Here is a 14,362-nt window from a genome sequence, read left to right as displayed (position 1 = left end):
TCTGTACAGTTTAAATGAGCTATTTTACAATATTCAAATGGAACATTTTAAGACATTGTTCAACGTTTTACGTATTTGCGAGTGGCAATCTCGTTCTGTTGAATCAACTACACAAGGATTTTACAGTATCCAATTCGCATAGGTATGCGAATGATGAGGATTTTTGTTAGTGTTAGAATATGAGTCAACGCAACATCGCGTTTATACTGTTCATTGGAGAAATCTAATCTCTAGGCTATGTTAGTTGTGCACTGACCGTGATAGGGTAGAACTCCATGATCTGAGTGCGATAAATGTCACGGGTAAACTTGGGGCTGAGGTCATCACTGTCTGTCACCAGCACCTGCAGGTTGGCTGTGGCTGCTCGAGGAGGCTTGCCTTGGTCCTGCAACAGCGCAAAGAGAGAGAATTAAACATGGTACATAGAAATAGGGAAATTATAAGTGTTGAGAGTGTCAGCTATACAGGGTGTTTTTTTTTTTACTGTGCTCATTGTTAGTAGTATGTGTAGTAGTAGTGTTAGTAGATGTGTTCATTGTTGTTTGGGGTTCGCTGGTGTATTTCGTAAGTTACTCCCAAATCTTGGGAGATCGATACACAAACTATGGCGTTTCAATGATGCAACGTGGCCGTAGCTGAAGAATCCGCAAATCGCAGTACATTATTAACACTATAATTTCATTCTTTGTAAAATTCCATTACTCTTTACCTAAAATCCAAACTATATTGACATAATGAAATCGACAATTTTAATCTGAAATTTTAAAATAATCAATAATTTAACTAGAATTCGTTAATTATTTGTCTTATGACATTTTTAACCTCAATTATAACATTGCCCTATACAAAATCGAGGGAAATTAGATCTATTCGCAATGGTAACAACTACTAGACTAACAGTCCTAGATATTTACAGGGTCGCTAAATCAGAAGATGAGTCGATTATTCAAATAACGAAAGTCCAAAGACCGCTAGACGTTGATAAACAGCTGACCGTGACCCTTGCAGAGTTATGGTAGAAGGTAGAAACTTGTCCTGGCCAGTTGCCGCGAATCTGTTAGTCAAGTGTTGGGGTCAGGGGTCAAATTGTGACCCTTACTCACGGTCATCACTTGCTGTGGGCACCAGGCGGATATCGGCACACTTATCCAACGCCCCTTACAGCTGGTGACTTATGGGAGAGAAAATCGTTTGTTGAATATATTTTAAGGCTCACTTTGAGGGTTAAAGGCGTAATATGTTTATTAGTGTATCCAAAATCGGACACTTTAAATTCTAACTAATGTTATTTGCAGTTGAGTCTACTCTCGACATGAATTTCAATTTTGTTTTATTGATGGGTTTTTCAAACATATATTTTGCATATAAGTTGAAGTTGACATTTGATTTTCTATTAATTAAGTGCTTTTATAGATGCTGTGTTAAGGAAGAAGACAGTTTAAATTTGTGTCAATTGTGTTTTCGCTGACAATGATATTACATATCAGGAACAATTTATTTGAATATTAATTGCTTGATTCATTTAGATCAGTAGATAATTTGATTTAGTTACATCTGCATGGACCAATTACTCAACCTCTTTATATTCGTAACTATGTACGGTTTAAACATTTTTAATAATTTATTATTTTATTTCATGCGTTAATCCTGTATTGCTATCGTGTGCCTTGCATTTCAATCAGTACTCCATGGCTCACTGTGTACCCAGTTAAATTAATAAACAAATTGTACTAAGTAATTTCATCAAACATATTTCAAACACTCTTCTTTTTAATTTCAAAGAATGTACCAACAATTTCATAACTAAGTAAGTGAAACAGTGACATTTTACCACACTGGTGCAAACGACACACTTTTAATTTGCCCGGTTTCGTTGCGGTGTAATATTTCTCTGTCTAGAGTAACCAACACATTCCCGTGAACTGTCTGTTTAATGACATTATGTAACAAAGACACAACTGTCTTATGACGTCACTGTACGTCGCTGCTAATTGTCTTGGAATCCTTGCGCGACAATTACGTTTTTGTCACCTTGCAAACCGGGCGTGACGTTAACCGCGCATTATTTTCTTTATGCACCTAATTGAGTAATTGGAGAAGAAACAGACACATAATTAGTTGAGGAATCTAGTTTTGATTTAGATACCAGTACCATTAAGATGGAGACGTAACTATACGCTGGTTTCGCAGAAGAAAATAGTCCCGATTGATAAAATGTAATAGCATCGTTTCGTTAGGAGCAGTTACTATAATAATAATAACAATAAAATATAACATTTTTATGAACATTAGATTTCAATTTAAGCTGTGTTTGCGAAGTGATAATTGTTGGTTCTAAATTACGGTAACAGCTGTTGTATAAAGTAAGAATTCAAGAAGGAGAGAATTGTTGCCAAAAATTTCGAAAGGTAAACATTGTAGGAAATTATTGTTTTGTGATTTAGTTATCCTGATTGCGCAGTTTAACTAAACATATTGTTCACCACAAGCATATTAGGTTCCGAAATGTGTGTCACTTTAGGCCCTATAGGTGGAATATACCACCTCATACACAGTTAATATTCATGGGAATATCAGTTTAAAGAACAATATTTTTGTGCAAACAAATCCGTCAAAATTCCTCTCAATTCTTTCCTATCTACATAACTTCACCATAAAGAGTTGACAACTAAATTATAAATAAGAATCCGTATAGTATCGCCTATTAATCACATTCAACAGCATATGTAAAAATCCTTCTCCCATTTTAGGATAACGCTTTCTCCTGAACAGGAAAGCATATCTCTTGATGTGACACATTCTGCGACATTTTCGCTAGTTGGTTCCGTTATGCAGATGAGGTGTCCCGCAGGGTAGTAGGCTAGGTCCAGTGTTGTTTGTATGTAGGCGGTATGAGTGACCGCCACCTCTGACCTCTGCCCTCTACCTACAGATGTTTGTCACCTTCGCACACCATCCACAACTGTGTCAACTAGAGAAAGGGGGATTCTCGCACGTTTTTGATCTTCAAAATGTTATGTTGAATTATGAAAAGTGTTGATTAATATTACAAAAAGGATAGTACTGCAGCTCACATTTCATGCATTTATTTTAAATGAAAAAAGAACAGTAGGAGTCTAAGAATTGTACAATGATACAATAACCACATACGAGACTGTTAGTATTAAAATTTGAACAGTATGATTAAACCCTTAAATCATCACACAGCCTACTAGAAGAGTGACAAAAATACAACAGCATTTCACATTAGTCACCAAACATTTTGGGTAAACGTTTCCAAAAGAACCCTAAGAGTAAACGATTACTTGTAATTTACTCGCTTCCTTCTAAAATTCACTCTAATTTGATTTTAGATGTTTGTTTGAAAATTTACTTGAGAAGAATATATTTCCACTAATTTATATCGTTCTTAGTTCTTACACTCTTCAGAGGACTGCACACCATTTTCTATCGCGTAGCCGTTCTGAATCGAGGTATAGAGGATTTCCTGGGAAAATATTATAAAGTTCCTAAGCTAAGACGCTCATGCTAAGTCAACCAAACGCCCGTAAGCCTGTAAACCGATGTTCCACAAATTACCCTCTTAAGTATAAAGCACACAATTACACAGCTCATTCAGTAGAGAGCACGTTATAAACTCAATTACGTTACTCATATGGGAATTAATCACCACAAGCTAACAAGCAATTAGTACGTGAAAGAAATTCAATCATAGTATAATGAAGACATCGAATTATCCGTGTAAATTCAAACAGGTTTACGGTAAGTTGAAAGTTTGGTAGGCCCGGAACGCGATTTTAAAGAGTTAAACGGTCCATAACCGTGGTAATGGCGGCTATCTTCAATCTAACACCTTGCGTATCGTCCCTCCTCTTCTCCTCGCCTCTTCTAGACTCCACGGAGGTAATAGTCCAAGGGTAATCTACAGGCTGCGGTCGGAGGTCGAAATTCCTCCCAGTGCGTAACTGTGAGTTTACGGTGCTCGCGGGAAGATGACACGGCTTTTGAGATTCCGCGGGAAAAGGCCAACCTGGCGGGTCGGAATACTTTGTAAAATGCGGAATTGATAAGTGCAGAAGGAAATGTTTTCGGTGTATTAGGTTTTTCCAACCACAGTTAGATGAAAACTCAGTCTATTATGCCTCCCTGGCGATATTTATGACATTTATAATTTATTTTGGAAAAGGAAGTGGGATGCTCCTTGGATTTAACTGTATTCTTCCTTGCCTAATGGATTCCCAATTTTTTATTGCAGAATCGAAATTACAGTATAACAACTCTAAATCATTGTGAATATTACAAAAATCTAATTGTTAATAAAATGCAACTGAATTTGACTATTTTTAGTGTTAGCCTGTTACGTTTTAAAAAATTATGCCTATAAAAATGTTTTCACTTACAAGTATATTTTAATAAAAAATTGAAACATGGTCCAAACATGGTGTTTAAATGTGTGTTTACATATTTTAACTGTGTATATTTACATTTGAATTTAAATTCAATTGACTAAAATTGAAAAATGTATATTTTAAAAAAAATAGACATAACACTTGAATAGAATGGAATGGATGTTGATCGCTTCCTGGTGTTTTACTTCTTTGTTTTGCTGCTCCAAACATTTGCATTTTTCAGTTGTTGCTTCTTTCGAGGTTTTCTAATAGTTTCCTCAGATTCCTTCCCAACTAGAGACGGAAATTCTTGATCACAAAACAAGCAAAAAAAACTGCAGTAATTCTTTGAACAACTTGCAAATAATTCCTATACTTTATTTACGAGCATAGTTTGTTAACAATTTCCGTTTCTAACAACCGTTTTAAGTTATCTGATCTAGGATAAAAGTGCTACGGTCCCCAAAGACCCGGGTAAAAATCTCGCCAATTAATTGTGGTCTTCCTTCAACATTTAAAACAAGATTTTAATTTTTTTTCGTTTGCTGTTTTTGAGAAGAAATTACATGCAAATTCAACAACAAAAACTTTATGGGTAAAGTAATGATTCTGAAACCATACAAATATACCTATATTGTATGGTTTGATGTAGTTCTGACGTTTAGTTTACATTGTGTGAATTTTTTAAGTCAGTAGCAGGGTAGATTAATTAAATTAATTATATTTATTTTCCCGAATTAAAAAGATATATTATTATTTTTGATACCCTAAAACGGGGGTTTCTACCTTCCAGCCGCCATAAAAAAATTTTAAACAAGCTATTTTTTTTTGTTTTTACAGGAATACGTAGAATATAACAAAAAAAATTAAATATACTCCGTGTTTTTCTAAGTAGTTTGGTTACTTTTCTGTAGAGCTTCAAACTCGAGTGTCTAAACTTCTTCCCCCGACATGGTGCCTGGTCTAAAGTAGTGGCCAAAACGATTTCAAACTAGAGCCTAGAGTCCTACGATGTAAAGGTAGGACAAAAACGAAAGCAAGGTGCTGTAGGTACTCACGGCCGCCATGATGGTGAGGTTGAAGGCAGTGTCTCCGGTGTCAAAGTCCAGAGGTTTCCTGAGCACCAGCGCGGCCCGAGGAGAGTTCTCCAGCGTAAACTTGCCCTTGTCGTTGCCGGCGACGATGGCGTACTGCAGCTCCGAGTTGGGGGTGTTGGGCTTGTCTCCGTCCACGGCGTGAATACCTCGGAATATCGTGATACCTGGGACATCAACAGGCGTGTTAGAACACTCACAGGCAAGTTGTGAATACGTACATGCATGATTGGACACGTAAAGACATGTCAGATCACTATTAATACATGTTTGAGTACGTACAGATATGTTGGAACGCTAAAAGACATTAGCCATATTAGATCACGTACATACATGTTAGAAGACGTACAGAGATATAAAATACGTGCACTTCAAACAGAAAACTATCTGTAACAAATTATGACAATAAGGATGCACTAGTACCACAAATTGGTCAGCCAATATCCTAATTGTATGACATGTAAAACTACTACTGGCCAACTTCAATTTTTTGTAAGAAATGATAATTATTAGAATCTACATAAAAACGTAATTTCAGTTATTTTCACAAATATCTCTTTGAAACATTCCCTTGATTTATAGATTTACTAGCTGTAACCCGCGGGCTTTGCCCCGTTTAACTTCTTAATTTTCAAGATTATCTCGTTCGTATGGCTCAATCACGTCCTGGTTGAAGTTTGTTCGCTACGCTCACTCACCTTTAGGTTGGAGCTCGTTCGCTACGCTCGCTCACCTTTAGGTTGGAGCTCGTTCGCTGCGCTCACTTGCCTTCAGGTTAGCTCGTTCGCTACGCTAACTCGCCTCCAGGTTGAAGTTCGTTCGCTACGCTCACTCACCTTTTGGTTGCAAATTAGCTGTTGTCATAAATTAATGTAAAAGAAATAATAGTGCTGCACCCTGTTGGTAATCCTTGTAACTTTAATGCTATTGAACATCAGAGAACAGAACCAACTTGTTTAATTGAAACAGCTGTTAAGATTCAATAATTCCATTTCTCATAAGGTTAACATGGGAAACTCCAGAGCCACTGGGGCGGAGCCCGAAAGGATTTTTGAAATAAGAATATGCCTATATGTTAATCGGGAATGTGAGCTATCATCATGCCAAATTTCAGCCCAATCCGACCAGTATTTTTCGCGTTCACTTGTCACAAACATCCAAACTTTCTCATTTATAATATTACTAGCTGTAACCCGCGGGCTTTGCCCCGTTTAACTTCTTAATTTTCAAGATTATCTCGTTCGCATGGCTCAATCACGTCCTGGTTGAAGTTTGTTCGCTACGCTCACTCACCTTTAGGTTGGAGCTCGTTCGCTACGCTCACTCACCTTTAGGTTGGAGCTCGTTCGCTGCGCTCACTTGCCTTCGGGTTAGCTCGTTCGCTACCCTAACTCGCCTCCAGGTTGAAGTTCGTTCGCAACGCTCACTCACCTTTTGGTTGCAAATTAGCTGTTGTCATAAATGTAAAAGAAATAATAGTGCTGCACCCTGTTGGTAATCCTTGTAACTTTAATGCTATTGAACATCAAAGAACAGAACCAACTTGTTTAATTGAAACAGCTGTTAAGATTCAATAATTCCATTTCTCATAAGGTTAACATGGGAAACTCCAGAGCCACTGGGGCGGAGCCCAAAAGGATTTTTGAAATAAGAATATGCCTATATGTTAATCGGGAATGTGAGCTATCATCATGCCAAATTTCAGCCCAATCCGACCAGTATTTTTCGCGTTCACTTGTCACAAACATACATCCATACATCCATATATCCATACATCCAAACTTTCTCATTTATAATATTAGTAGGATATATATATATAGATATATATATATATATATCTAGTAGGAAGGATATAATCCAAATTAATGATTTTCTCAACATTTAACGTAGGCTTTCAAATATTATTGTTGTTCATCAGTACAATCCTACTATAAACAGAACCGATTACGTATTATCACAGACAAAGTCCCATCATCAATATACGAGCAATTTTCACGGGTTAAGACGTTATTTCCATCATGTGATTTCGTTTCCGTTTCTCTGAATGCAGTAGTGCCGTTTTCAAATTAATACCTAGATCTGTCCAGATTGGCGAGCCGTCGAACATGATATTAGTAACCGATCCTCAAACGCACTAAACCAGTTATACATATTAATCTGAACGATGCTTTATTTGGAAACTCGTGCGATAAGTTGATCTGGTTGTGGATTGCAATAGTTTATCGCTCGTGTAATTTGCCAGGTTTTGCGGTGGAGGAGGATCAGGTTCTACAGGATGTTCTAGTGTTCTAATGATGTACTTTTCAGATAAATACGAACGAATCGCATCTTTCTTCCCATCCAAAGCCGGTAATGAGTGAAACAGTATCCTGTGTACTTTCACTGGCGCTCCTTAGTGCAAGGACGGTCGGCGACAACTTGTTTGAGACCTTGTCAACTTGTCAGCATTGTTTGCATACCTTGGATGTAAAGCTGCTAAAATCAACCAAAGAAAGCATCTATTGTCAGAATTCTTTATATTTAAAACAGCATGTTTTGATTGAATACTTTTTGGTGTGGGGATATATGACTTTGGAGTTAGGGGTTTATACTTGTAAACATGCAACTGCCAATATTTAGTATGGTCATATATCCATCCACTGCCTTGGGCTTGATATTTGTGTATGGAAGCATCAATCTTTGAAAGTGCATTTTCAATTTGAGGCTTTAAATCTCTCTTCTCAATAGTTAAGGTAGTAAGGCTTCGAAAATCTGCTATACATTCTTTTTCATTAACTAATTTACCATTTTGATCCATTGAATATTTTATAAATTTGATTCTCCTAACTAAAGTCCATTTTATCGGTAGAGGACAAGACTTCAGAGTATTTTCAAGGTCAGTTCTAATCGATTCACCAACAAATTTAATCATTGTGTATGGACATTTCATGCAAGAATTAACATGTCTTTTAAAATGTCCAACAATATTCGTTTTACAGAAATTACAACTCTTGTGACTTTGTAATATATGCAATTTTAGAGCAATGTTACTATCACAGATTAAATTACAAACTTTGCACAGTTTCACCTTCATTTGATGAATTACCTTGTAGTGACGAATCATATTACTTTTGGTGGAGAGCGACACGGAGCAGTGTTGACAGGTGGGCCTCATTTTTATATATAACAAAAAAATTTGTGTCACTTCTATTTATAGACTTTTCGAAAATTTCAAAATTTTGGAAATTTTAAAAATTTTCAGCTAGAAATTAAAAATTTGTAAAAATTACTTCAACAGATCCAAGACTAGCAAGGAGCAAGCCCAAGTGAGTGACGTTTTCACCACGTCACCACTAGGGGCAAGAAACAACCATGAGCCGGGAGCATGCCCACGCCATGAGCCGAGTTCGCACATACATGATTTTGAAATAGAAATATAATATATCAACTGGAAAGGGGAATGGTAGATGTACTAGCAATTGTGCATGGGGCAGAGGGGAGTGGTGAGGGGGTGAGGGGGGGGGAGTTGGCCCAAAAACCCCGCACCCCAAAAAACGGCAGCGACAACCTATACTACTATACATATACACATGCATGGGTCAATAAATGAAATAATTAGTTTTTTTTTTATTTTTTGCTTAATATCGAATATATTTATAGGGAATAACTAAGAAATAAGGTTTGACAATTTTATAGGGATATTTGGGCAAAGATCAGGATTTTTGGAATTGGTGGCCAAAAAATGATCCCCATAAGAATAACATGGGAAAAACATGTCTAAAGTGAGGTAAAACCGGCAGTTCTCCACTACTGACTTTGTGCAGAGTTTTTAAGTCAAAGAATGATTCAAAAACATTTTTTTACCCTTGGTTATTTTGGGCAGATTTGGAATAAAATGTGCTATATTTACCGATATTTTTCTTTAAAATTTTTGAATATTGTTTTTAATTGTAAAATCAAATTTGTAAATGGTACAGCCATGAAGTACCTTGTTAGATTGTTATTTCTGTACACAATACTTCTCCTTAATATGATTGTTTGAAATATAATTAAATTGAAGAAATGCATATTCTATCAAATAATGTGAATAAATAATTGTATCAAAGCATTGTGAAAACGTTAGCTAAAAAGCTTCTCGAGCCACAATAAAATAACTGGTTACAGGTTGCAGCTATAGCTGCATTAGTTATGCAGATACAGATGCAGGTATGAGTTGATCGTTAACTTATTTAGGCATTTTGAAGTCTTGGAAACTGTTTGACATAACAAAACATTGTACTTCAAATTCGAGGGTAGACGGGAGGCTTTTAGTTGAAAATTCCCAGTTTATTGCAGAGACAAACTTAACATACAACTTCCAACGGATTACTAAACGGTTAATTGTTATTTAACTGTATAATATAAGGCTAGACCTCTAAACTTTGACTACTAAACACACATAAACTAGTCGTAAAGCGTGTTATTCGGCGAGAACAGTAAATTGAACTGTCAAAGTAGATACAGTGTATCAGCTATACTGGTTGATTTGTTTGTACAATGGAGAAGTGTGTGAACCGAGTGGGAAAGTAGTCCCAAGATATGATGTCAGTCAGCTGTAACATTACTGTCACTCTCCCGCCAAAACCTCACAAAACAGCTGTTACATTAGTGCAGTTCTTCCTCTGGACAAAGCTTTGCTAAGAAACAAATGAGGTACTGGTAATATAATGGTTATTTAAGTTCTATTTAATTGGTGTTTTGGGAAGGTTTTAGGCGAAAGGTAGGTTGCACCATACAGTTACAGTAAAAATAGTTTTTGGGTTATTTGATGAAATTAAAAAACAAACTTTCAGGAAGAACAAGATTCAAAGAACTACTATGTACTGTTTACATTGTGTACTATTAATGCAAAATTATATTCTATTCTGTTTTGTCTTTTATATTTATTTGCCCGTTTGTTGGGTTATATAGTTGTTTATGCATATGACTCTTTTTTAAGATCTTCCAGTCAGAAAAAAATAACGCCTAATGTATGTATTAACATTATATGTACTCGAAAACAATTGTTTACAAACATTTGAAAGCATGTACCAAGAGTTTATCTATAATCAGATATGGTTTATATTTATTAGATATGGCTTAAAAGTTAAAAACCTCAGCAGCATTGATCGCGCTATTTTATACATGAACTTATTTACGGCTTTAGACATCACCTTGTAAGTCAAATAATAACTTTTCAAATCTTTTTTACACAGAGAAGGAAGGGTACCCCATATTTATTTTATGTTGTTATACAAAGTATACACTATACACACCTGTAGGGGTGAGCTCGTCCACGCTGACCTTGTACGGGGTGTTCAGAAACTCTGGGTCGTGGTCGTTGACGTCCTCTACATACACAGTCACTGATAGATACGACATTATCTGTGTAACAAACGTCATGTTTTAGTTGTTATAACACACATCTTGAACTCAGATATCAGTCTAGTAGTATGCTAGGTATTTTTATAGGATTTGCTATTGATATTATAACCTAAATGTACCCAGGTACAATTGGAACTAAGATTATTCAATTAACCTATCTTTGACACATTTTTCATGTGTTTCTTTAACGGTTGGGTCTCTTAAACAAGAAAGCCGTCACTATTTTACAGTGTGATGCAGCGTTTAAGTTAGGTTAGGTTAGCTTAGTACAGTTCATTTCACGTAGTTTATGAACCTCATCATCGAATAGCCAGCATAGAAAGAAATGGAATTAACTTACTAATACAACAGCAATTAGATGGCCATGAAATTACTAGGATTTTTACAATATTCCATTTTTGTTGCTACATTGAAGGATATCTCATTGAATATAGAATTTTACGTATTATTTTTAGTTGGTCGACCAAATTCGCTCTTAATTCAGCGACTTGTGATTACAAATAATAATGTATAGGTGTTTTCCATATGTAAAAACAAGCATATGTAATCTTTGGTAAAAGTTGAAATATTTCATTCCAGAATAAAAATTGCGTGTTTACTTCTGGATATTTCAATAATTACGACTAAGGGGTTGTACACCTTGCAAAATCGCTCAAGTATATACCACTAAGCATCAGTAGACTTACCGTGTCGTCACCATCGTCATAGTCACACACCAGTCGCAACTTGAGCACATTTCTGGGGTTGGGAGAGTCTACAAGATCCTCCAGTGACTGAGCCAACCGTACAGACACTGTCGTCTTGTTGATGGCCCTGTACCTGAAGAACTCGACATCCTCCGCCTGCGAAACCAAGGGACATCACTAAATATAGAAGTCCTTAACTTGTGTCTTATTTATCAAGTTTTCTCTAGAAGTAGAAGAGGGTAAAGCTGGTTTGTGCTAGACTCTTACCGGTTCATATCAAAGAAATCTTCAAGGCTTAATTATGATTCAAGACTGTATGATTGGATTCTTAATTCATGAAATTAATATTCTGGCTAAAGATTCTACGAGTCTTAGGTGCGCAAGCCAAAGAGAGGACAAGAGGACATAGTGCCTAAGCATCTTCACCTTAGGAGAGCAAGATTGTCTAATGGTAGAGCGCGGGACTCTGGCCTTTGAGGTCCATGGTTCAAATCCTGATAATTCCCAATGCATTTTATCTGAGTGGTAGTCCCGCAAAACCTAGCCAAGCCTGAAGTAATGTGCAGAATGGTTCCGGGCTAGAACCTACATCCTATAATGTAAAGATAGGACCAAAAAGCATCTTCACCCCAGAAAGGTCGCGTAACCTCTGGTGGCAGCTCCCCAGATATTTGACATCGGTTGACTAACAAGAGACGTTTCGGTTGAATTGGGAAATGCTATGTGTGAACATTTTTGCGTTCAACTCACGGTTCAACTATTAACAATCGTTCCCCGTACCCTTTTAATTTACAAACCCGTTATGGGGTTCTAAGAACTAGTCGCGGTATAAGCGAGCAAACAAATATGAATGAATAGGAGTAAATTGAGTGTAAACATTAGGTATTGCAACAATATCAAGCATTGCTGAGAGTCATGCTATAGTAGTCAGTCGATGGAGATGACTATGCAAAGATCATTGACACATTCTCTCGGCCTTGGGTCCTGAGACCTTGAACCACCGCAACCTGTTCTACAGTCCTCCTCGCCTCCTCGTCCTCTGGCTTTCTTTCCGGCCTTCGCCCAGCTGGGTAGTTTAATCTTATCCCCTTTTGAAGATTTATTGCATTTTGCGTGTGCGTAAATTTTAATATTTTCGTTATTGGTAGAAACCATCGACAATGACAGCCTCTTTACTAGTGTACACGTTTCGTCTTATAACCGTATGAAGGTCTCGTTTTTGTAACAGTCCACTGTTTCTCGCTAGACTTCAAGCAAAAATATTTAGAAGTTAGAGTTATTGCAACTTTAATTTTAGAACAAGTTTTGATGATACACATTGACTTTGCAAGCAACAGAGTTTAGTTTTGTAAAAGTGACAAGACGCTAAAAAAATCGTTTGTTTGTCGTAGGTTGTTCACCTACAATAAAAGAAACGATCTTCAAAACAAATCATGGACCAATATACGTAACCAAAATATTAAAGGTAACGCCTTAGCTATGCTATTCTATGCAATAATAAATTATTGTAAAATAGTATAGGGTAAACTTCACATAGGAACTAATATAAGTTTAAAACACTCTTCTACATTAGCTAACTATTGTTTAAATGCGAAAACGACTGTACCTATTTGTTGAGAAAATTTTCATTACTGTACATGGTTGACTTTTCTGTTTGACAAAGAGTAAGTCGAAAATTTCCTTCGTTTTAACAATAAAATGTGAACATAACATACAGCAGGCTCATATAATAATGATGAAGAATCCACACTAAACTAAGCCCAATTAAACCCCAAAGTTAACATTAAGACTTACCTTATCTACTGGTTGTATGGTGAGGTTGCGACGAGGATGCACCTCTACTTGTAGCACTTCCCCTCCAACAGGGAGGGACTCCGGGACACGGACAAACCTGAGGTACTCGCCCGCCGGGTAGAACTGGCATCCTGTAACACCACACACCGAGGGTAACAAGAGATATAAACTGTATAATACACGGACCCGGACAAACCTGAGGTACTCGCCCGCCGGGTAGAACTGGCATCCTGTAACACCACACACCGAGGGTAACAAGAGATATAAACTGTATAATACACGGACCCGGACAAACCTGAGGTACTCGCCCGCCGGGTAGAACTGGCATCCTGTAACACCACACACCGAGGGTAACAAGAGATATAAACTGTATAATACACGGACCCGGACAAACCTGAGGTACTCGCCCGCCGGGTAGAACTGGCATCCTGTAACACCACACACCGAGGGTAACAAGAGATATAAACTGTATAATACACGGACCCGGACAAACCTGAGGTACTCGCCCGCCGGGTAGAACTGGCATCCTGTAACACCACACACCGAGGGTAACAAGAGATATAAACTGTATAATACACGGACCCGGACAAACCTGAGGTACTCGCCCGCCGGGTAGAACTGGCATCCTGTAACACCACACACCGAGGGTAACATGGAGGTTGACCAAACCAGGGTACAAACATAAGGAGATATAAACTGTATAATACACGGACCCGGACAAACCTGAGGTACTCGCCTGCCGGGTAGAACTGGCATCCTGTAACACCACAAACCGAGGGTAACATGGAGGTTGACCAAACCAGGGTACAAACATAAGGAGATATAAACTGTATAATTGACGTGCTCCTATCACGTGGCATATACAAACCTCCTAAGAAAAATTTTACCAACGTTCACAATCATCGATCGAATCGGTGATGCCACGGATTAGGAGATTACAGTTTAGTTCCCATCTGCTGTTGAAATGCAATTTTTGGGTAGCTGATTGGTTATAGTACTCGTCTGATCATTTAAAGGT

General features: G+C 37.3%; 1 protein-coding gene across 1 annotated transcript in view; it reads right to left on the bottom strand.

Annotated features, from left to right (window-relative positions):
• Positions 1–14,100, bottom strand: part of LOC128989501 (cadherin-89D-like) — a 49,584-nt gene extending 35,484 nt beyond the window's left edge. Inside the window, exons 1-5 of the mRNA XM_054411396.1 lie at positions 13,345–14,100; positions 11,551–11,706; positions 10,756–10,864; positions 5,447–5,649; positions 257–385 (exon numbers count right to left, since the gene is read on the bottom strand). Of these exons, the coding sequence (XP_054267371.1) occupies positions 257–385; positions 5,447–5,649; positions 10,756–10,864; positions 11,551–11,706; positions 13,345–14,100 (1,353 nt within the window). The remainder of the gene's footprint in view (positions 1–256; positions 386–5,446; positions 5,650–10,755; positions 10,865–11,550; positions 11,707–13,344) is intronic.
• Between the last annotated feature and the right edge of the window lie 262 nt (positions 14,101–14,362).

This window comes from Macrosteles quadrilineatus, unplaced genomic scaffold (genome assembly GCF_028750875.1).
Source record: "Macrosteles quadrilineatus isolate MER2022 unplaced genomic scaffold, UCM_ALF_1.0 Scaffold_3__2_contigs__length_128488019, whole genome shotgun sequence".
In the NCBI taxonomy this organism is placed as follows: Eukaryota; Metazoa; Arthropoda; class Insecta; order Hemiptera; family Cicadellidae; genus Macrosteles; species Macrosteles quadrilineatus.
Note: the sequence above shows the minus strand (reverse complement) of the source record. Positions and strands in the feature narration are given on the sequence as shown.